The sequence below is a fragment of the Lepisosteus oculatus genome, chromosome 23 (genome assembly GCF_040954835.1).
Source record: "Lepisosteus oculatus isolate fLepOcu1 chromosome 23, fLepOcu1.hap2, whole genome shotgun sequence".
Taxonomy (NCBI): Eukaryota; Metazoa; Chordata; class Actinopteri; order Semionotiformes; family Lepisosteidae; genus Lepisosteus; species Lepisosteus oculatus.
In genome coordinates this window covers 10,779,288-10,801,389 of record NC_090718.1, presented here as the reverse complement: position 1 = coordinate 10,801,389, position 22,102 = coordinate 10,779,288, and the positions used below count along the sequence as shown (strand labels likewise).

General features: G+C 40.2%; 1 protein-coding gene across 1 annotated transcript; it reads right to left on the bottom strand.

Annotated features, from left to right (window-relative positions):
* Window positions 1-1,807: 1,807 nt before the first annotated feature.
* Window positions 1,808-22,102, bottom strand: zbtb44 (zinc finger and BTB domain containing 44). The gene is made up of 6 exons (XM_006642259.3): window positions 21,727-22,102; window positions 13,006-14,070; window positions 11,632-11,716; window positions 10,390-10,541; window positions 8,122-8,422; window positions 1,808-5,544 (listed from the first exon to the last, which is right to left on the bottom strand). The coding sequence occupies exons 2-6, from the start codon at window positions 14,021-14,023 to the stop codon at window positions 5,250-5,252; spliced, it is 1,851 nt and encodes a 616-aa protein (XP_006642322.1). The 5' UTR covers window positions 14,024-14,070; window positions 21,727-22,102; the 3' UTR covers window positions 1,808-5,249.

The following is a 22,102-nucleotide window of genomic DNA, read 5'->3' as shown; positions in this document are numbered from 1 at the left end:
GAGACGTTTCAAGGATACCAATGAAGCTGACTGCCAAAGGAATCCTTGATTTCTTAGAATTTAAAAGTAGACCCAACGTTTCTCACACAACTTAATAAATACAATTCGGTGTCCTGTTCAGAGGCGTATTTTTTTCTAAAATTGAACACACCAAAAATAATAGGATCTTGATGTATATAGGGGATACTATAAACATCCAAGAAACTAGGATTATTTCCGTTTTTGTCTTATTTTCTCCAAAGCAGAAAGAAAAAAAAGCCCCAGTGCCAAAGTCAACCCCAGAATTGTGTTTTCAGGACCAGTCATTTGCAAATAATACAATCTTCTGTATAAGAGTTGAGATGTAATAGTTTTAATTATTATTTAAATCATTTTGAAATTAAAAAAAAGTCTTGTAATTTTCAAAATGAGATGTCCGAATCTAACTTAAGTTTTTTTTTTTATTTATTTCACAATGGCACACCTTCTTTTAAAGCACAACTCGAAGTCACTGTCTCTTCACAAGATGATACTTTAGCAATGCCCTTTTGGTATCACGATTAAACAGAATTATTCAAAATAAAGTAGTTGGGATTATTTATCAGCACTGCCTGTAAACCATTGTGGTCATGTTTCATAATCAACAGAGTTTTAAACTCTGACTCTGGGAAGCAGAATCAGCAAAAGGCCATTTTCAAGGATGTCACTTCATAAGAAAGATACATCACACTTGGTGTAATCTACCTTTAGGTCTCACAAATGACTAGACAGAATTCTTAGACCTACACCAAATGAAAGAAAAAAAAACAGTAAATGCCTATTCATTCAAGAGTGCTATGAGAGAGTAGACAACGAAATTTGAAAATTTAAAGAGAACATACTGCATTTTCACATAAAACAGATATTAAAGAGTAATTCTTAGGCTTAGAACTGATTGGGGAAATTAAACGAAAACAAGTTATTCATATTAAAATCAATATCTGGAGAACATGCCAGCATTTTTATGAACTTGTAAAATCAAGCCTTAACCCAAATCATTAAAGGCACTCTATCAAGGAGGCTCCACGGCCGAAACGTTGTTTTTTTTCAGCATGGAATAAACCTATTACTTGTTCCTCTATCAAGAATAAGACTTCTTAGATGTCTTTTTGTTAAGATGAGAATTAAGCACCTCAATCAGATGAAAAATTTATTTGAAACTGAAATTAAGTGCCCCACTTCAGATGTCAAGATTAAGTACTTTACTCAGAATGTTATCACTCAATTCTACAGATACAGTCCTCTGAATCACACAAAGTATCAGAATGTTTTTTTTAAACACTGGGGAAACTAGAGAGTGCAACACCTCCGGATTCTCCTGTGTAATTAATTTCAATTAATTAAAAACCCAGGTGGCACTCAGAAAAGTCAACCTCATGCCACTGAAGAGAAATGAAGTTTCCTGCTGGACAAACTACAATGGCAGTAAAAAAAGCGAGTCCACTTGAGAAACACAGTTTTTAAAATTCCCTACTGCAATGGATTTATGATGACTGGGATGGACAATTCCAGTTTTTTCTCATTTATTTACATCATTTATGAAAAGTGCTACTTAATAATAAAAGGGCAAACTTAAAAAAAACATACTCAGATTAAAAACAACACATATGTAACTGCCATGTGAAACAGAAACACATTTAAAAATCAAGTCTTTCACAAGTTCAGAAACCAATATTCATAGGAAGTCTGAAACCACTGAAATCTACACCACTGATAAGATTAAAAAGAAAAAAAAGAGAACTGTAAAACTGCAAGACAAATAAGGAATCATTCCTTTTGCTCTGCTTACATAGGATGTGGGAAAATATCAACTCCAGCAATTAAGAAGATGGTTTCCTTAGTGTCTGCTGCCTCATCGTGAGCTTCCCGCCTTTCTAGACAACCTGTGTTACAACACAAAAAGGGAGGATAATTTCAGGAACCGGCTAATCGTAAAAAATAACTTCACAAAACCAAGCAAGGACATAATGGAGCTCAGCATTTCCAGTACTTTTGGGGACTGAAGGCTTTGGATTTCTATTATAAAAAATAACATTCTTATGCACATTTATTCAAAGTAATTTTCTGTCTGGTATAACCAGGACTCCTGCTGGCATTTTGTGTGCATGTGTGTCTCACTGCTCGATTACTTTTTTTTCCTTTGTGACTAAAGAAATGACGGGTCATCACACCCCTCAGCTGGACCTGTTCCACTGCAGCTAGACATTTCTGAAAGAAAAGTACTCTGATTACGTCTGGGCCTAAGAGTTCAATTAACTGTGCCCTAATACAGGACAGTACAAAAATTAAAACTGCAACCTCCTTATTTCAGCGTAAAAACTAGAACGGAAAGGGTACAGGTACATGAGTTAGGACAAATTACATTTTCACAGCGGGTCATTATTTGATGTTAGTGTTTTTTTAGTGTTTTCTCTCACATTTATCTTAACCCCATAGTTAAGTTCCCCATGTCAAGTTCCATGCTAGACTTTGCTGTTTTTCATCTCACACACTTAATTTCTACTAGAAGCAGCTGGTAAATACGGATTATTAATAGGGCCTGGAGTTTCACATGACTATGTGACCTTTATGAGCTCCTAACCTGTAGTTCAATTGATATCGTCCAGGTGTCCCTGCCGGCACTCCAATTTCAGTCAGCTCAAGGTAAACAGCACAGGAACTATGCTTAATTATACATTTAGAAGCATATTATGATAAGTTTAGTGGTGCGAGTTAAGAACTTGATCCAAATGGATCAAAGGAAATTCACCTGGAGTACTGTGTACGGACGGGTTTTAAATTTATTTTGCTAAAGCTTATCATTGGACCACGATCAAAAGACAAAAATAGACCAGCTTCAAAACAGCTGAGAAAGACACTGGTGAGAGAGAGTCCTGTACAAAAAACGCAAGGGAAAAGACAGCCTGGAATGCAGACATGCTGTAATTTATTGACAGAACATCGGCCTGTGCCAACAGTCCCCAGGGATAATTCGACCATCCCAAGATGCATGCATTTCTGAGCAGGCATGTAATAAAAGCAGAGGCGATTCCTACAGCAAGTCAACTGAGAAACTACTAACTGCTGATTGCTGATATGAGCAAAAACAAAACTGCAGAACTGCTTGAAACTGCTGATAGTTTATCCAGAGTTACTGCCGAAAAACCAGAGATATAAAAGACCACTGCTCAGCACTGTTCGCTCTGCACGGGCAATTATGTACCAGTGCTGCCAGTTTTTCTAGCAGATACAGTTTACTCGATCTACACCAAAAGCTCCACTGTGAAATGTTTAAAAGCACTTGAAGTTCACTTTCAGAACGTGACTAGATTTGTCTCGGTTAATGGACAAACCTGCCGACAATAAGTTTAACAGCAAAAAATAATACACTGGGGACTTCCTTTGACTGTACTTACATGTAAATGGCATTTACTTGTTCCTTGTCAGCCGTTCTTTTCACACTGTTTTTATACAGGCAACTGCAACTTATTTTATGATTTCAATATTTCTTAATATTTCAAACTGCTTTGAACAAAGCAAAACTATTCTGTTGACATATTATACACATGCTCCCTAATGATCACTGTAATTTATTGCTTGTCTGCAATACTAATAGATAAAATTGACATGTTATTGAAAGTGTCAACAGCCATTTACATTACTGCTAATCTCCATTTTTATGTGCATAATTTGAAGTAATTAAATGACTAATTGATATGAATAAAAGGGCGCAATGGGATACATTTTAATTGCTTAATTAGAAAAGGCTTCTACAACCTCTTGGAGCTAAAGACAGAAATACAAGTCAGAAAATTAGTCACGAAAACTCCAGGCCCTACTTATTATATAACCCCTTGTTCAACTGGAAATATGTGCTGAGATACATTAATTCTCCCCATATGGTATCACTATCATCTTTTCCATTAAAATTATTATGGTACTCAGTGTTTTGGCACATTCAGAATAATAGTTTTCATAGATGACACAACATTTGCTATACAATTTTCAGAGCTAAAACATAAAATACTTAAAAAGACACCCTGACTTTTTTAATTTTGCATTTTTACTCCTGAACAGGTGGAGCTGTATGCCAATTTAAGTGGAGTCATCTATTAATGTACCTTAAAACAATTGCTTTTGTGAACCCTCAGAATAGACTTGCAGTCCACCCCTACACTCAGTGGTATACTTCAGACAGTGACTGACTTATCAGAGCAATGTTCCCAAAAGCTGCCACAGCTCCATGTCCACAGGCACTGGGGATGTCATGGGAGAAGCTCACTGAATTTCAGCTGCACATTTCTCTTCTTTAAAGTGATGCACCACTGTAAAAATACAGGTTTAGCCTGCAAGTCATATGCTAAAAGAGACTGAAAAAAATAACAAAAATCTATTAGAAAAACACATTTTTGGTCTCTTTTTGCACTTTTGTATATACATTAGACAGTTCGAACAGATACCTTCTCAGGGACATTCTGCTTGTTGATAACCGGAGATGAATTTAGGAAAGCAGCAACATAGAGCTTAACACCCCATAAATATTCAATCTAAAACAATAACACACAGCTATTGTATATGTCTGGATTGATAACCAATTTAGAATATCAACATCTAAACCAGTGCTGCGTGTGGATAATATGTATCCTCTGAAAGGCATGAACACTACCTTAAGAGTATTCATGCATTTAAATTATTAAAAACTGTACTTTCTTTTTTCACAGGAACAATAATTACCAGCATACATTATAGGCCAGAAGCTTGCAAAGTTGTTGTTCAATCAGAAAATGAACAAGGTTGAACAGTTTTATCGAGAATATTAAAAAGACAAAGCCATTGCAACACTAATGAATTAAAACAAATGCTTAAAATACTTTTTTAAAAATGTGGTTCATATTCTCAAGGGAAGAAACAAAAACAAAAAACACGCTCACACACACACACGCAAGATTCACAAACATCAAAATATCCAGCCAAGCATCCAAATACAAGCAAATGAGACCTCAAAAATGTAACAAGTCCTTAGTTTGAAGCCACAGCACTTGAAAGTATATACGGAAACCACAGCTTTTCCATTAAAAAAAATATTTCAGGAACACGTTTTCGAAGTTGAAATAGGCACAAAGAAAATTCTGAAAAAAAGAAAGAAACTTTTTTTTTGTTGCTCTCTGTCTCTTTTTGTTTGTTTCTCCCTTTCAGGATGCTGTCAGCATCGGATAAAAGAAATTCAGGCACTTTCCAATTGCAGGGAAGGCTTATTCAAGCGTCATCGCAGCCAGCCCTTTCTTCTGGGGGTCCTCATCGGGGTCCTCAGGAGAGCTGCTGGCATTTGTCTTTGGTTCTTCCGCCACTCCCTCCTCCTCCTCCTTGTCGGTCAGTCCGCCCAGGGGGGCCAGCGGGAAGGTGCTTTCACAGTTCTGCGTGGACGACACCTGGGAGATAACGGGCATCTGGACAGAGGAGCTGCCTTCAAAACTGTGCTCTGGTAACTCGTACTGTCCCAAAGCCTCCTCCTGCACTTGATTCAGGTAGTCGGGCACGAGGAAATCACTGGAGATGAAAATAATAAAACAAAAAGAGAACAGGATGATAAAAGATGCTCCCAATGCTCGCATATACTGGAGTGCCGCCGTTTCTTCGTTGTCGCCGAGGAGGGAAAAGAAGGGAATTGATGTGAACACCTCAGGTCGGGTCATTTTCTTCTCTTGAAGTTGGGAAAGATGAACATGACCCTAACACTATTAAAAATGATTTCTTTATGCACTCCGAACGTTTTGGGCTTCAATAAGATAATCAGAACATGACACACAGCGACAATGTCTTGTTTTCTTTCACACAAGTAGCCTTTTCTTTGTACTAGAAAAGGAAATGTTGATGTGGTTGTGACTTTCTGTACAGTACATGGTACTTAAAATGAAAAGCGAATCCATCACTGAGATAAGTAGCCATAAATATGCATCAGTGATGAAAAGCTGAAAAGAAGATAATATTTCTATCTAAAAAGCACTAAAAGTAAATGTCTTAGAGCCAGTATTTATGAAAAATTTGTATTTTATAAATGTAATGTGCAAGAGACTGACATAATTTTGCTGGGCACAGACTGACAAAACAGCCTCCAAGCTGTGTGACAACAAAATACAGTAATTATTATTGAAGTTATTTCATCTACTGGAAATGCATGCATTTACTGCTTAACAGGCAATGATCTAAATAACACTGAATGCCAACAAAGTATTTTGCCTCAACTGGCCACACAAAGTAACTCTTTGATTTTTTATTTGCTTCAGCTGCACACTTCATAATCACAAGAAAAACAGACACCTGCTTTTAGCAGCAGAAATCCACTAATCTTGCTGCAGAGACAGAGAGCTGTTTTGTATTATACAAGCTGCTGAATAATCAAAACAGTCTACATGATGGTCACCAAGCCAAACATTTGGTTCATGTTTCAATGTTAATGGCCAACCAAAGTATTGCATCAGCGGTCAGCAGGGGATTCAGCTGTAAACTGTTTTGTTTTTTTAAAACACGATGGATGTTTAATCAAATGTGGTTTTCGAGCAGAGTAAAAGATAATTCTCTTCCTACGAATTCTTCCTCGCTTGACAGACCCGAGCAGCACATTGATAAGAGTGCTTTAGCTATGTTGTATGCCATGGGAGAAAGGTTAACAAACACTGAATACCATTCACATCATCTATTAATCTACTTTCAGTTACCACTTTGTGCAGTATAGGGTCATAAGAAGCCTGGCCTGGCAGACACTGGGAACAAAGCAAGATAGATCCTGGATGGGATACACACACATATAGCAGACAATTTCGCGACATTAATTAACTCTGACAGCATGTCCTTCGGAGGTGAGAGGAAGATAGGAAATTCAGAGAAAATCAATGTCAACAAGGGAAGGCCATGCAAACTTCACACAGAAGGCACACCAGGTAGGAATCAAACCCAGGACCCAAGAGCTGGGAGGCTCTTACTAACATGCATTGAAGCAGTAAGCGCACTGAACTCGTTATCCAATGCTCATGTTGAGACGATTCTCTATACCGTCTCATAGGCTTGAGGAAGACAAATGAAACCAAAGTGCATCTGCAGCCTCTAAGAACTTGAGAGCTCCAAATACAGTTGGTTCTGCTATAATGTGAAAGTTGTGTAGAAACCAGAAGTAATCAGTAAGTGTGGATGGTACTACCGCAATAAGGGACACTTTCCAATACAAATGGCTATATTATTTTTAAGCGGTTTTGTTTTATAACACACTGTTATTTGCTTGTCCATCCACTTTGTAATAAGTAAATGCACATTATAGCAAAACTGACTGTTAAATTCTCTTTCCTACCTTTAGATTAAAACCTGTGGAAGATGGGTCCAGGTTTACAAAAGTATGAGAATTTCTTTTTTTAAATGGGTTCTGCTTTTATATATTGCGCTACTTTGAAGAGCAGAAACTTTTATAGAGCGGACTCTGCAAACACCAGCTTTGTAAACTACATCAGCTACAACTGTCCTTGTGAAGTTCGGTTACTGCAGAGCACTGAAGGAGTAAGGACCAAGAGCACTGAAGGAGTAAAAGCTTGATGGCATAACAGATATTATACGTTATTGATCCTAAAAATCAATACCGTATGAGCACAGTGGAGAAAACCATTATGGCAAATATTAACGTTTAATATATACAACCTAAAAATATTTAGAAATAGAAAATCAGTAAAATGTTTGAAACCAGCTGCCAAAACAAAACTTCAACTGGACACATCAATCAAGACAGATTGAGGAAGGCCAGTTTTACTTTGTAAGACAAGATCCAATTGTATGTGATGACTAGATTGTGGGAGTATAGCAATGTGGGCTATAAAGGCAGGAAAATGTCCTTCTGTGTGCTTATGAATGATCAAAAACACATCATTTGGGATATGTTAAACATAAAATATTTGCCATGGTTTTCAAAAAGCAAGCTTCCTCTCAAGCCTGTAAGTTTAAAATACTGTATTAACGATTTGAAAGACTCAAATTCTGTACAAGAGGTGGCCACAGTTTTCCCTCTTGAAAAACACACATGTGCAGTTGGGGGGGGGTAGGGGTGGGGGTTGCGGGGTTTGTGTTTTTTGCCGAACGCCTCACCTGCTCTGGAAGTAGTTTGCTAGCTCTGATGCCTCATGGTTCAGACTCCTCAGGTGTACGATTAAATTTCCAGAGTTGGTGAACATGGCGCCGCACGTTTTGCACTCGTAAATCCGCGGCTTGCGGATTATGTGCCTGGACACCCTCATGTGGTGCTTATATTCACCGAAGGAAGTGAAAGTGGCGCTACATATCTGGCACCGGAAACAGCGTTTACCTTCGTGCTTCAGCCGATGCATCTTTAAGGAGTAGGCCCTTGTGAACTTTTTCCCACAGCGATCACACTGGAAGGGTTTTATGCCTGCGGGCAAAGATAGAGAAGAGGAAATGGTTCACCAGCTGAAGAACAGTGAACGTGCTACATCAGGGCTCCGAATGAAAGCACAGCTAGAGATGCACGGATCCTTCTGAATTTACTATGCCGCTTCAGATTCTGCCTTAGTAGGTGATGTTCATGTTTTCTCAAATTTAGATAAGTCCCCTTGGTGTGTAGCAGAGGGAAGAATGTCAGCTCCTGAATCACTGGACTTCAGACACATCCATTTATCCTCGTGTGTCAGGAGAAAAGCAAGGGTATAGAAATACACTTCAACACTATTTGCATATAATCAGCTCTGTGTCAAGACTCAGCTTCATACAACCACCGCCTTTTCCAAAATAAATCTTATGGGAAGCTTTCTGCTGACAAAAGGTAACTGGAGCTTCATCAAGCAGCACAGCAGCCCATCATATAAAATACATTTTTGAACCAAGGAATTAGAAACACAAATGAGAGAAATTGTGTTGGCTCACAAGGAAAATTTCCAACAGACCGGTGCCTGAGGAATAAAAAAAAAGGCTTGCACTGAATAGGTTATTTATTGGCCTCATAAATGTGCCATGACGGAAAGATTAAGCCCATTTTTTTTTAAGACAGAAATATTAAAACATTTCTAAAGCTAGTTCCAGGCATATGCATACCAAATCTCGACACAAAAGTGCTTGAACCCATTGAAAGCATGTGAAAGACATGCACTGGTTCTGTTCATTAACAAAAGGTAAATGTCTGATGACATAAAACAGGCAGGATATTGCATAGTTTCAAATGCTTGTTTTCTGATCAATTCTAAAGGGAGTCTTTTGACTAACTCATCTAATACCAGGTCACTACAAAGGGAATGGGAGCTCAGATTCCTGCCTTTCCTTTCTTTGCTGTTCATCAAATCTTCCTGGAGCCTTTGCACACCCTGGAACCCTGGGAACTCACACCTAGGCCCAGCAGAAGCAGCAACAGGTCAGAATCTGTGTTCCACTACGCAGTCAGTTATCTTGAGTGAGCAAGGGTCTTAGAGAACCCCTGACTGCACCTCTTGAACATGGGAAACTGTTCTCCTGACCTCTCGGCTTTTTAATCCTGGAAGTGACTTATAAAAAGCTCAATGCCTTGGTGGCCTCAGTGAACTGGAATCCTGTCCGTTAGGATCTCAGCCTAGACCACCAGAGCTCCTTACAGTTAAGGCAAGGCTAAATCTTGTTCAGGATTTCCAAGGTGGTCACAGGTTGCATTTTTCCCCCACTACAAGACTCCACTTAAAACTGTGAGTACACAAATAAAAAAAGTGGCCAACTGCCAGATATTAGTTTTCCTTCCTTTCTGAATCAAATCACAATGGAAACTGGTAACACACAGTATAGTATGATATCACAATTTTATCCCCCACCACCTCTCCTTTCAAACACAACTGTTCAGCCCCACTATCCCGCACAGCTGTTGTAGCAGGAAGGGCACTGAGCAATACCACAGATTTCAGACCTCTAAAGGCACATACCTGAGAGAAAACAGCTGCCATTGTTTTTCTTTGCAGGTTGAGGCACTTTAGTCATGGCACTCCTCCAGGAGAAGGCTGTGCATATACCATAGAACATGATTTTGTCCTTCACATTTTACTCTGCTGTTCATGCACTTTTACAGTTTTACAGTACTTCCTGCAGCTGTGGGGTCACAGAACTACACTTCAGCTGCAGTGTTTATTTAGTTACGCATATATTCCACTGTTCTTTAACAAGTGTACATGTGTGTGGGCATGTTTTTCTCACCGCTGAAAAGCCACACAATCGTTTGTCTTTTCAGTACAGAGTTAATGTCTCCAGACCTTACGATTTGATAGTGATCAGCTCAATTAAGTACAAACCCAATTAAAAACAATTCACAAAGACATACAATAAATACATAACAGATATGTCTTGAAAACCAATATTGGGTCACAAATGACTGCCTGCAATACGCACCTGAGTGGATAAGCATATGCTGCTTCAAGTTCTGGATGCGTGTAAACCTGACTCCACAAGTTGGGCACTGAAATGGTCTGTCAGGACCATTTGTGCTGGGTCTTGCTGAAGGGCTTATATACAGGTGATAAGGATACTGTACGTTTTCTAGCCTGTAAAACCAAACAGAGTCGGTAAAGTGAAGAACTGTACTTTTCTCAAGAACATAAAACACAGGCTAATGCCTTTTCATAACTCATAAGCAGAGAAGACTCAATAATGCAGGAGAAAAACCAATCATTGTGGAAGAAAAAAACTAGAAAATAATTTGTCTGGTTTTCTGTTTTGATGTGTCTGCACTGCATCATTTTAAAGTGGTATTTGCCTAATGCCAGTTACCTATAACCATACCTGACAAATCAAGCTGTGTGTTTTTGTCACAAAACCCAGCAGCTATATCAGCCTGCAACACAACTTGCAGCCCACTGAAGCTTAGCAGGTGTGAGCCTGGCCAATACCTGGATGGGAGACTCCTGGGAAAAACTAAGGCTGCTGCTGGAAGGGGTGTTAGTAGGGTCAGTAGGGGGTAGCTCATGCAGCGGTCTGTGTGGGTCTTAATGCCCCAGTGTAGTGACGGGGACACTATAAAAAGACGCCTTAATTCAGATGAGATGTAAAACCAAAGTCCTGACCCTCTGTCGTCATTTAAAATCCCAGGGTGTTTCTCAAAAAGAGTAGGGGTGATACCCCGGTGTCCTGGCCAAACTTCCCCTGGCCTTTATCATTCATGGCCTCCTAATGATCCCATCTATGAACTGGTTTCATCACTCTGTTCTCCTCCCCACTGATAGCTGGTGTGTGGTGAGAGTACTGGTGGTGGTGGAGTCCCCATTACCTGTAAAGTGCTTTGAGAGGAGTGTCCAGAAGAGCGCTATATAATTGTAAGGAATTATTATTAAAAACATTTAGATTATTTTGATGGTTTCTTCATTTTTTTCCCCAACTTAAAATTCTAATTAAAATAACATAGTTACCAAAAAAATGCATGTGGTAATAACTTAGATCTTAATTCAACCACACACAACTCCTTCTGAACATGTGCTGTAGATGCTGAAACATGTTTGTTGTGAAGAAATAACCATCAATCTTGCACATATTAAAAACAAGCCAATGACCTTAATTGCAAGATGAATAGAAACTCCCAATTTCTCTTTTAAAGATGATCTAGGGATTTGTAGATGTCTTTAGAAAACAGTAGCTCACCTTTCATCATCCTCTGCGTGGCTGCTGGTATTGGATGGACCCTGAAGTGACGGTAACCCTTCTGTGACGCCCTCATCTATTGAACCTTGGGTGAAGGAAGGAAGTGTCACTGCCTTCAGCATTTATTTCTGAATCTTTTCTGAATACAACTGCATCATCTGCAAATATGGTATGCCAAGAACTTCTGAAATATGGGAACGGCTTTGGAAAAACTGCTAATGAGCTGAAAAGGTGGTTCATGAATTCCTAAACCAGCTTTGAAGGTTTTAAGAAAATATTTAAAAGGTCTCCAGTTTATTATTTTTCGTAAAACTAGAGAACAAAGTTTTCAGTTTCAGTAGCAAGTTTCTGTGGGGCATGTCTCAACACAATGTGCTACATTCTGAGCACAAATTCATAATCCATGGCAGCAACTTCAAATACTGCCAGTAAAGTGTTATTACTTAAGGCAATCATTTCCACTGATATTACTGCTACAATTATAATTGTTTAACCGGGTATTATTATAAGTATTATAAACCAAAGCTTTGACACAGCTTTTTAATGAATTCTATAGTTAACATACATATATATTAAATCTAAGATACTACTCTAAACACTCAAAATACGTATTCGTTTATTCTGAAATACAGCCCTTCTCCAATTTATATTACATACTGGAATATACAGTATTATACATCTAATGTATACACAACACAATACGTATCGGTGTCACCAAGTTCGTAATGCAAAATACAGGATATGGGAAGTTATACTTGAAATATGGTTGTAAATCGTAACTATATTCCCATGCGTATTTTTGAAATAGCGCAACAAAAAAACTTAATAATTTCTGTAAGCGTGGTTCCCAACCTGTCTCTTCTGTTTTTTCTGTGGCTCTTTCACCACAGGCTAATGGATCTCCATTTTCTATCTGCTTTTTCTAAAATTTGTGTCTAGCTCTTAAACAAATGAATGGGCGTATTAGCTGGAATGTCGGCAACGACACTCAAACGAAAAACAAATGTGCGCTAGGTACAGTCGCATTCCTACAGATCTTTCCTAAATTGATGTCACCTGTTAAGGGCTTTTTAGAAATAAGGAAGTCAATTATTAGTTAGCAAGCCAAGAAAAGTCTATTAACGTTCTACTTGCTGAAGCTGCACGCCGGAGACAATATACTTTAACTACGGTATTGCTGAAACAAAAGATTGGATGCAGAAACGTCTAAATAAGCAAGTAGATTAATTACATGCATCATTTACCGATGGTAATTAAGGGCCCAGTTGGAACAAAAACCAGAAGACACAGCCGTCCCTCGTAATGAGGGTTGAGAAACACTGATCTCGATAATGACGTCCTAATTTTACTGCAGTCCTATAGCCGAGTACATACCTATGGAGGAAGACTGCGGGCTAATCAGGAGGTCCTCCTGGACTTGCTCACTGCCTGGGACTGTCTGCTGGTCACTCAGAGAACTCTGGGAGGCACTGACAGGCTGGGAAACCTCCTCATGGACCTCCTCGTCGCTGAGCCTCTCCACCTTGACTCGTACATCCTCTTCTGCTGCCAGTGGGGACGTCACCTTCGAACTCTCACAGGTTAGGTAGTCAGCCAACCTCCTAGTCACATCAGACGGCCCCGGCTGCTCCAGACTGTGGGGACTCTCCGGAAGCTTGGGCTTCTCCGACTGAAACCTCCTGTCGATTCCAAAGGGGAAAGTCCACGGGAAGGCCAGAGACGAGTCAATGGGCTGGGTCTGGTTTTCTGGGAAGGAAGGGGAAGGGTTGGGGACCTGCGGGGAGGTGACCTGCGCACTGCACTTCAGGGGGCTCTCGGGAGACATCACGATGAAGCTCTTGCGCTTTCTGCGAGACTCTCGGCAGACGGGTATGGTCCGCTCCATCACGCTGCACTCCGAGGAGACCGGGGACAAGCTGCCGTCTTGAGGGGTTAAGGTGCAGTTAGTGGTGTTCTCAGGAGCAGACTCCTGAGGCTTTTCTTGGGGTGTATTGTTTGCGTTCCACAGAATGCTCGACTTCATGAACTCTGAACAGGTACTAGCTACAGTAAACATCTGCATGTAGCTGGCAGCAGCCAGCACATCAATAATGTTCTCGGTGTTTATAGACAGGGTTGAAGTGTAAGCATACTCCAGAAGCGGGGTGAAGCCGCTCACAGTAACGTGGTGCAAGTCCAAGACAAACTTGTCCTCCTCATCTGGCTTGCCCACTAGCTTAGAGCGGAAGAATTCGCTGCAGCAAGCTAGAACCACCTTGTGCGCCATGAAGAGTTTGTCTTGCACCCGGATGGTGACATCACAGAAATGACCCTCGTTCCTCAGGGTGTTCAGCTTTTCTAACATTTCTTGGCTGTGGGTGGGGGAACTGTGGGTAAATGTTTTGACGCCCATCTCTACTCACTTCCGTCCCCTGTGTGCTGGTGAACTGTTTTACCTACCTAAAAAAAATGAAAAGGAGTTTTAACAAGTTTAAAGTTAAACAAGTTCAAGGAGAAATGTCCATTTAATTATAATGCCTAGAAAGGAAATTAGTTGTATGCTTCTTTTATTTCCATTGATCAAAACAAAGATAGATTTGACCCTGCTAATTAATGAACCTTCAATGTTGATTCTTATCAAAACGGGAAATAGAGCATAGGATTTCACAGCAAGTGCCTTAAATTCACAGTCATCAAAATTCTGTTGCATCTCCTTTCAAAGAAGTTATTATAGGAATATTTTCCTATTCGACTCCTTAAGGACAAAAAAGTCTTTACTGCTGTGTGACATTTACAGTAGACTGATATGTTTTTGTGGCTGTTAGCATAACTGTCTCACAGCTCCTTATTCTCCACGTGCTGCATGTCTGTGCGGGTTTCCTCCAGGTGCTCCAGTGTCCTCCCCAGGTCCACAGACGAAGGCCAGCTAGGTGAACTGATGACACTGAATTGTCCCTGTGTGTTTGCATGCTAAGCAGTGGAACTGGCTTTCCCCACCCAGTACGCAGTCTCACCTCACACCCTCTGGGATAGGCCTGAAGTTCACTCTTCCCAGGAAAAAGCAGCTTTCTGATAACCGACGGATGGACATATATAGTACAACAATAAGACATAGCTCCTTAGAACATTACAATTAGGAGGTCTGCTTCACAGGAGGAATGTCGTACAACATACAAATTAAATATTCAACGGCAAATCATACACCACAGTACAACCTCTATCACTGGTTACACAACAGTAGTTAGAGCAGCTATGCTGCTTTTCAGAGTTAAAAAGCAGACCTAGAGACTGTTGATACCAGAGAATATAGGGAAATATGTCAGAAATTGAACATGAATATATAGGCAAAAATGTCAGAAATGATAAAACAAAACCCTAGATCACAATTCCCAAGGAGGATCAAGGAGAACAAAGTGACGATGCTAACAAAAAAACTCAAATGCAGATTCCATAAAGTATGTGCCACATGAGTTTTTAGCAATTAGGCCATGATTGGCCATGACACACATTTCCAGGGCAAAAGGTATGAGTGGAGGGATGTCCAAGGCATTTGGAAGCCCTTTCTCTTCAGATTGATTTCAAGTGCGTCTCTCTCTGGCTCGGTCCTCTGTTGGAGCAGAAAACCACACAGTGCAGTTAAGAAAGCCTTCATTAAAATGCACCTGACAATCCACAGCAAAAAAAACACGCATAAAAAAATGCTTATCAGATTTCAATTATGTATATATAGTTTTCTTTCTCTTCTGTCTTCCTCCTATTTCCCGTACTGAGATAATTAATCATGACGTAATGAACCATACAGCAAGTCAACTTTTTTCCACCTTTCCATCACACAGATACATCCCTGGAAAGCTTATTTTAAATGTCAGATATCAGATTATAATAACATTTAATAGACTGTTGATGCAAGACTCCATCTGTGAGCAGATTAATAAAAAGGATATAGATGCTATTAAATGTCACTGGGCTTTCTGCAAGCTGAAATCTGTTTGGAGTCTGAGACATTACGCTACATTCAAGCAATGCACTGCAATTCCATTAAAAATAATCAACGGAAAAAAAACAAAAAAGCAATCTCTCTTCTTTTCAGTTTGGGCTATTAGCTCTTGCTTTATCACACACTGTGATTTTAAAGACAAAAACCTAGTGTTTCTTACTGCGCCCTTAACATTCAATACAACAGACCCACTCCTCACAGCTCCATTAACAAAAAGATTGGGAAGATACCATTCTTGTCCTTATTCCCATTTGACAGCCTCTTAAAGAAAGGTCATAGCCAGTGGGACAACTACTCATCCTATTATCTCGTTAAAGCCACTAAAAATCAAAGCGCGACTGATTGTGAATGCGGAGCACTTGAAAAATAGCGATTGAGAGCATTTGCTAATTTAAGATTCAAGACTGCTACACCCATTTATCTAGCTGGGTGGACAGAAGACATTGAGGTTCAGTATCTTATTCAATGGGAGTTTCAACACAAAACTTTAGGCTTCAAATAGTAGTCCACGGGGCCATCAGTTACTGAGTAAACAACAAAAAGGTAGGCCAAAAAAGGAAAGGCAGATGCGCCTGAGACTTAAAAATAATCACTAACATTACCCAAGAAAGACATCTGCCGATTTGTTCCTGAATGTCAAGACATGAAGACTTATCTTCTGAGGGGTGGAAAGAGACAAAGGTTTTGATTAAACTAGATATCTGAATCCCCCCCCCCCCCCCCACACCCCTAACACAAAATGCAAATACCGCAGAAAAAAAGCTAAGGGAAGAGCTGGAAGCAGTGCCACGTTACATAAGAATAATCAAAGCAGATGCATCGCTCTGGGTGCCAAATTCATGTGGAGTCCACTACAGGACGCACTACATCTGCTCTATCAGGCATATGTCTTCTCTGAGGCATGAGATTTTCCATCACATCAATGCTCTTCTGAAGGGGCTCACTTTAGGGATGTTCATTTGATCTAAGTCACAAACAGATTTGCACTCTATCTGATTTGGCTACGTTTTTGATTAGAATAAAATACTGTCAATTCAAACAGCAAAAAAAACTGCATTCTGAATCATTTCTATTCAGATAATATTATTCCAAAGCCCATGTGAAAAGTAACATTTTTGTGTCCTGACTGTCTTGAAGATACCTTCTCTTATATATTCAATTGAAACAATAACACAGTCATTAAGATATTTTATGTTATTTGAAATCAGCTATGCTGTGTATCTGATTTTGTAAGCAACATTTTACTAATTCTTAGTGTCTTTCAAAACTACTGCACTGAACAAAAACAAGATTTAATAGGATTTAATAGGCTTCCTGCACATTTTCCTCCTGTTTGAAATCATTTCAACTATTACCACCTTCAGAACAAAACAATACTATCTGGGACTGATGGTTACATTTTTCTGAAAGAAAAGTTAACGTGCTTTGAACGTATTAACATCTGTTCCTGGAAAAGCCTCACAATTTGTACAGCAACAATAAAGCTGTAGCTATTAATGACCAAGTTAGGTTTGATTAAAACAGTGCTCTAAAAGAAGGGCTAAATTAAGGAGCTAACCAACCGAAACAAAAACAAAGTAAAATGTCCAAAGTGACATAAACAGAACATAAAATTAAAAAGCAGGTATTCTGAGAATGACACATATGCATAAATCCTCAACAAAACTGGGATAAGAGAACTTATTTTGATACAGAGATCACGTCTTTGTTAGCGAATGAAAATCAACCTGATAATATGAAAAGAATATTTGTCTAGTTACCAACTTTCCATGGCAGTGGGAAACAAAAGCCAAACCAAATTCTTTGAAAATGACACGCTCTTTCATATATACACAAATCAAAAGAATTTGCCAATCCAAGCAGGAAAGCACTGGCCGGCCAAACAACTTCCTCCTTCTGCAGCTGTAAAGTGCACCTTGACTACTCCAACAAATCAAGGTAGTGAAGACAAAAAACTCACACTACGACACTGATGATACTAACGTTATTTCAGAATTAAGTCTAGTTTAAGCATTACAGCGACCTGTTCCAGTCAGTTTGAAGTTAACTGCAATGCTTTTGTCTGGACCAATGCTTTAAGTTTGCAGCAGGAGAAAAGAAGAAACAGATCCTGAAAATATATTCGTTTTCAACTGTTTTATGAACCACAGTTTGTCTATACGTTTCCGACTTCTATCTTGAGGGCAAAACAAAAGAATACAGACAAAGCCCATAGTAACACTCAACCAAAGATACAGGCCATAAAATGCAAGTTGAAAAAGTGTCCTTATTTGACCCCTTTTCTGAAAGGAATGGCTATTGCTATGCAGCAGTTTAATCACATAGAAAATGCAAATAAACGGGACCTTTTGTTTAAAATCAGTGGCGCTTACTGTAATTGCTTACTGATCCGCGAACAATGGAGTTTGCCATAGATTGACTTTTGGTGAAAAAAAAAATGAACATGACACATACAAAGTATAAATTCAGACCTTGTGTTTGGCTGCCAAAGCATTCATGTCATCCCCTATTCCATTCAGTAATCAAAGATAGGAGGTAACATTGTCTGCTGAGCCAGTACTTGGAACCACTTACCTCATCCACTGGCATGTCATTAACAGACACAAGATTAATACATTTTACAAATGGGAAAAATCTGTTTCCATGGAGGTTGTATTTGGAATTTAGTGGCATTTTTGGCATGTTACTGAAGAGAAAAATTAAACGTGCTGGGGCCTTCCGAGTGGCTTAACCAGTAACGTTGAGATGGGTGCAGGTGGACGTCTAAGATCCAGGAATCGCGGGTTCCAGTCTGGATGAGGTCACCAGTGGAGTGTGACTGGGATTTGCCCACCAGCAGAACACAACTGGCCAGGAGACAGGGAGCTCATAAATGGCCTGGGATCTCTCAGTTTACACAGAGACCCCTGTGGTCTTCTGGGCACTTGAAGTGCTATCAGTAAGAAACACGTCTCCTCTCCAACTGGCACTGAACCCCTAGGACAGGGCTGTGTTGCCTGGGACATGCTGCAAGGAGAATAAACACACAACTGCCAATTCTAAAATTGGGTGAATGTAAAATAACTGATGATTCTAAATTTAAAAAAATAATAATTTCAATGTGCGTTGAACTTTAGTCACGGAGCTTCTTGAATCCAGAGTACACACTGTGATCCTCTGTAAAAGCCTAACCATGTTATGAAGCGGTGTCTGTGAAATACTTATGATCGGAGTGAACGAACGACAAGCAAGGTGATTCTCTCCAAGTCGGACCACAAATTCCTTCTTTCTAAAACTTCTTCCCTGCTGAAAGCCCACTCAGTCTCGCAGCTGTCTGCCCACATAACCTTCCATAGAAAAACACACAGCGCTTTATGCTATCTATTTTGTCATGTCTCAGACAGTCAGATTAAATCCAGCAGAATGATATATCCCCAGACTCCTGGGACACCCAGAGTCCATTCTGAGTAACAGGCAGAACTTTCACCAAGAATCAAAAGGGCTTTAGGAGGGTCGCCTTATTTTTCAGTGAGAAATTATCTATCCCGTCTGTTTCAAAAGTTGCCGTTCGAAGTACATCTGATTACAGCATAAACAAATCAACTGTACTACAGTACAAGGGAAGAAGCAGGCCTCTGTAAATGCAAAATGAAAGAAATTTCACCTTGTTTCCTTTTTTTGTGCACACACTCGCACAATTGGTACGTTAGGATGAAGAAACCATTCAGTCTCTATGTCCTCTTCTTCAGTGGTTTAAAGAAAAAAGAGAAGACTGTACAGGAGCATTTGTCTGCCTTTCAAAGAGCCATCCTGTTTCTTACTACCTCAGAAACAGAACTACTGATAAAGTCAGGAGAATAAATTTGCGCTAGGGAGTATATACAGACCCAGGCTCCAGCGGTCATAAATCCGTTACAGCTTTCCTTAGGTTTCTTACACTGGTAAAGTACTTCTTAAGACTCTGATCTCTAAGGCTCATAATCTTGAAGTACAAGCATGAAACAAATGGGCAATAATTCAGCATCTTTGCACACAATGAATTACTGCTGTCCGGCTCACTCACCTGTGTCCTTCAAAGCTGATGCAAAAGCCAGCAGAAAACAGGGCTGTTCTAATGAAATACTTACCATGGAAGCTATAACTTTGGTTTTAGAAGGCATTTCAAATTAAGGTAACATATCGAAGATGGAAACCATCGAAATTCTGTGCACCCTCCAAAAACCAAATGCCCTTTGAAGAGAATTCTTCTTCTTACAATTTACAACTCCAGACGATATGTTCATTTTGCACATGACAAACGCTGCCCCATACAGCAGTACCTCACCCTCCACATCACTGCATTAAGGAACACGAGACAGGTTGTAGTCTTTTGAGTCGCCAAAAATGTCAAGTTGTAGTTTTTTTTCTGTGCAGTTTATGCTTTTTAATGCCATTTACAAAACATTTTACCTTTGAAGAAGGAAGCGTCAGTTCAGAAATGTCAATCTTAAATCACTTAAATGACTACTCAGTAAAACAAAGCCTAGTTTTCGAGGACCTTTCAACTGAAGAACTTAACTCAATAATAGAGTTCTTTCTCATAAAGGCACTTCCATTTATTTTATTTGTTAACACTTGGGCATAGTCTTCCTTTTAAGAAACAGTACCTTAAAGCTTCTGTGGTGCATAATATTTCATTTTACTACAATACCCGGGACTGAAAAAACTACAGGAGAGACAGTATGCGGAGACAAGAATAGTAACCAACTTTTAAATGCAAAGGAGTTATATTTGGGAAATCTCCACCTTTTTTTGGGGGGGGGGGGGGAATCTTGTGTAAGCCTAGCATTCTTCATTATAACTGTTTCATTCGTGTAGGAAATGTAATGGTTTAAGTAAGTTAGAAACTGCAGACATTTCACCAGCCTGGGGAAGAGAGATGCCAACAGTGAGCTAAAAGCTTAAAAAAAAAAACTTTGGTACAAGCTGAGTCTTGCTGGGCTTTGATCCGACAAAGGTCCATTCTTCGGAAGGTATACAAATGTGAAATTCCATCCTACTTTCAGTCTTTCAACTGCTGTCCTTTTAATAAAAAAACAAAACGTTGCAATACAGAGGAGGCAACAAAAGTGAGCCAGGAGAAACGACACAAGATTGTTCTAAAGGGGAAAAGAATTTCATTCACAAGAGTAAAAACAATCCACTGTATAGACATTGCATTTAAATTCCTAATTGATACACCTGCACACCACGAAAACAACTGAGATCGCAATGCAACCAGTCGCTCTCAATCATCAATGCCCAATTCCCACATTAATAGGAACCAGTAATTACAGGGCGCTGCACAATTACAGTTATCTATACTGACATTTGCCTGGAAGAGTTAACATCTGGAGGCACCACGAAGTACCAAGCCATGAAGCCGGAACATCAGCGTTATTCTCCTCCTGTATCTCTGACCGAACCCACCCCAAGTACAGTGAACTCAGCCACATCAGTTACACGGCCAAAGGCGCAACTTTCAAGAAGCAGAGCCCAGCGCAATCCAAGATCGGAGCGCATCATCCCAAACTCCCTATCTGATCGGAAGCTTCTAAAACGCCAGGAATGCACATCGGCAGTCCGGCAGCGACCAATATCGCGTTACAATATCTGGTCGCTTCATGCTGGTTTCAATGGGCGACCTGACGTTTTCGAGGGGGCGGGGCATGAAAGGCACTATCTCACCTTGTTTACAATGCACTTTGCAACATGCGGCTCGCTTCCACATCCCCTTAAACTTGCAACGGAATAGCATCTGCTCACAGGGCAGGATAAATGGCAAGTTCTGCTTGTGTAGCTTTTCAAATAGAAACCCTTGTCTGGGGGGCGAGAACGTATACCCACCCCCCACGACCACCACCACCACCACTCCGCCTGTACTGTAAAAACGAGCAATGTCAGATTTCTCGACCAAACCCAGGTCATCAACTGCAAAACAACCGCGGCGATATAGATTGCTGCAGTTTGCAACCGGTAACATATACCGACAGGTAACGACAGCTTGTGCACGCCTCGATTTTCGCCTGCCGAGGCGCTCAGATAAATCCGCTTGTTGCCCTGGGCTTTGAAACCCGGCCGCTTTCCGATGCAAGAAAGGAGTCGAGCTCTGGGGACGTTACCTTGCGCAACAGAGAGCCGAGCGATCCGGCCTGCCGTTCCGCTGGAAGCCTCGGGCTGGCGGTGTCGTGGAAGGCCGGGATAAACACAACGCAGGCGGGCTCGCAGCTCGGATGCTACAGGCTGCTTTCCTCTCAAGATTAAACACCCATTTCTCCGACGAATCTTTTTGCAATCACCGCATTATTCGAGTTACGGACCCCCGGCCTGCAAGCACTGCCTTGTGCCTGAAGTAATATTATTCTGCAACACGCGATGTTTGAAAGTTTACTGTAGACCTTTACGCTCCGTCTTTGCTTCTTTGTCCCCTCTGCGGAATTTTTTTTTGCACTTTATTTTCGTCCCACAATGCCCCGCGCGCGCTCTTCTCCAGTATCA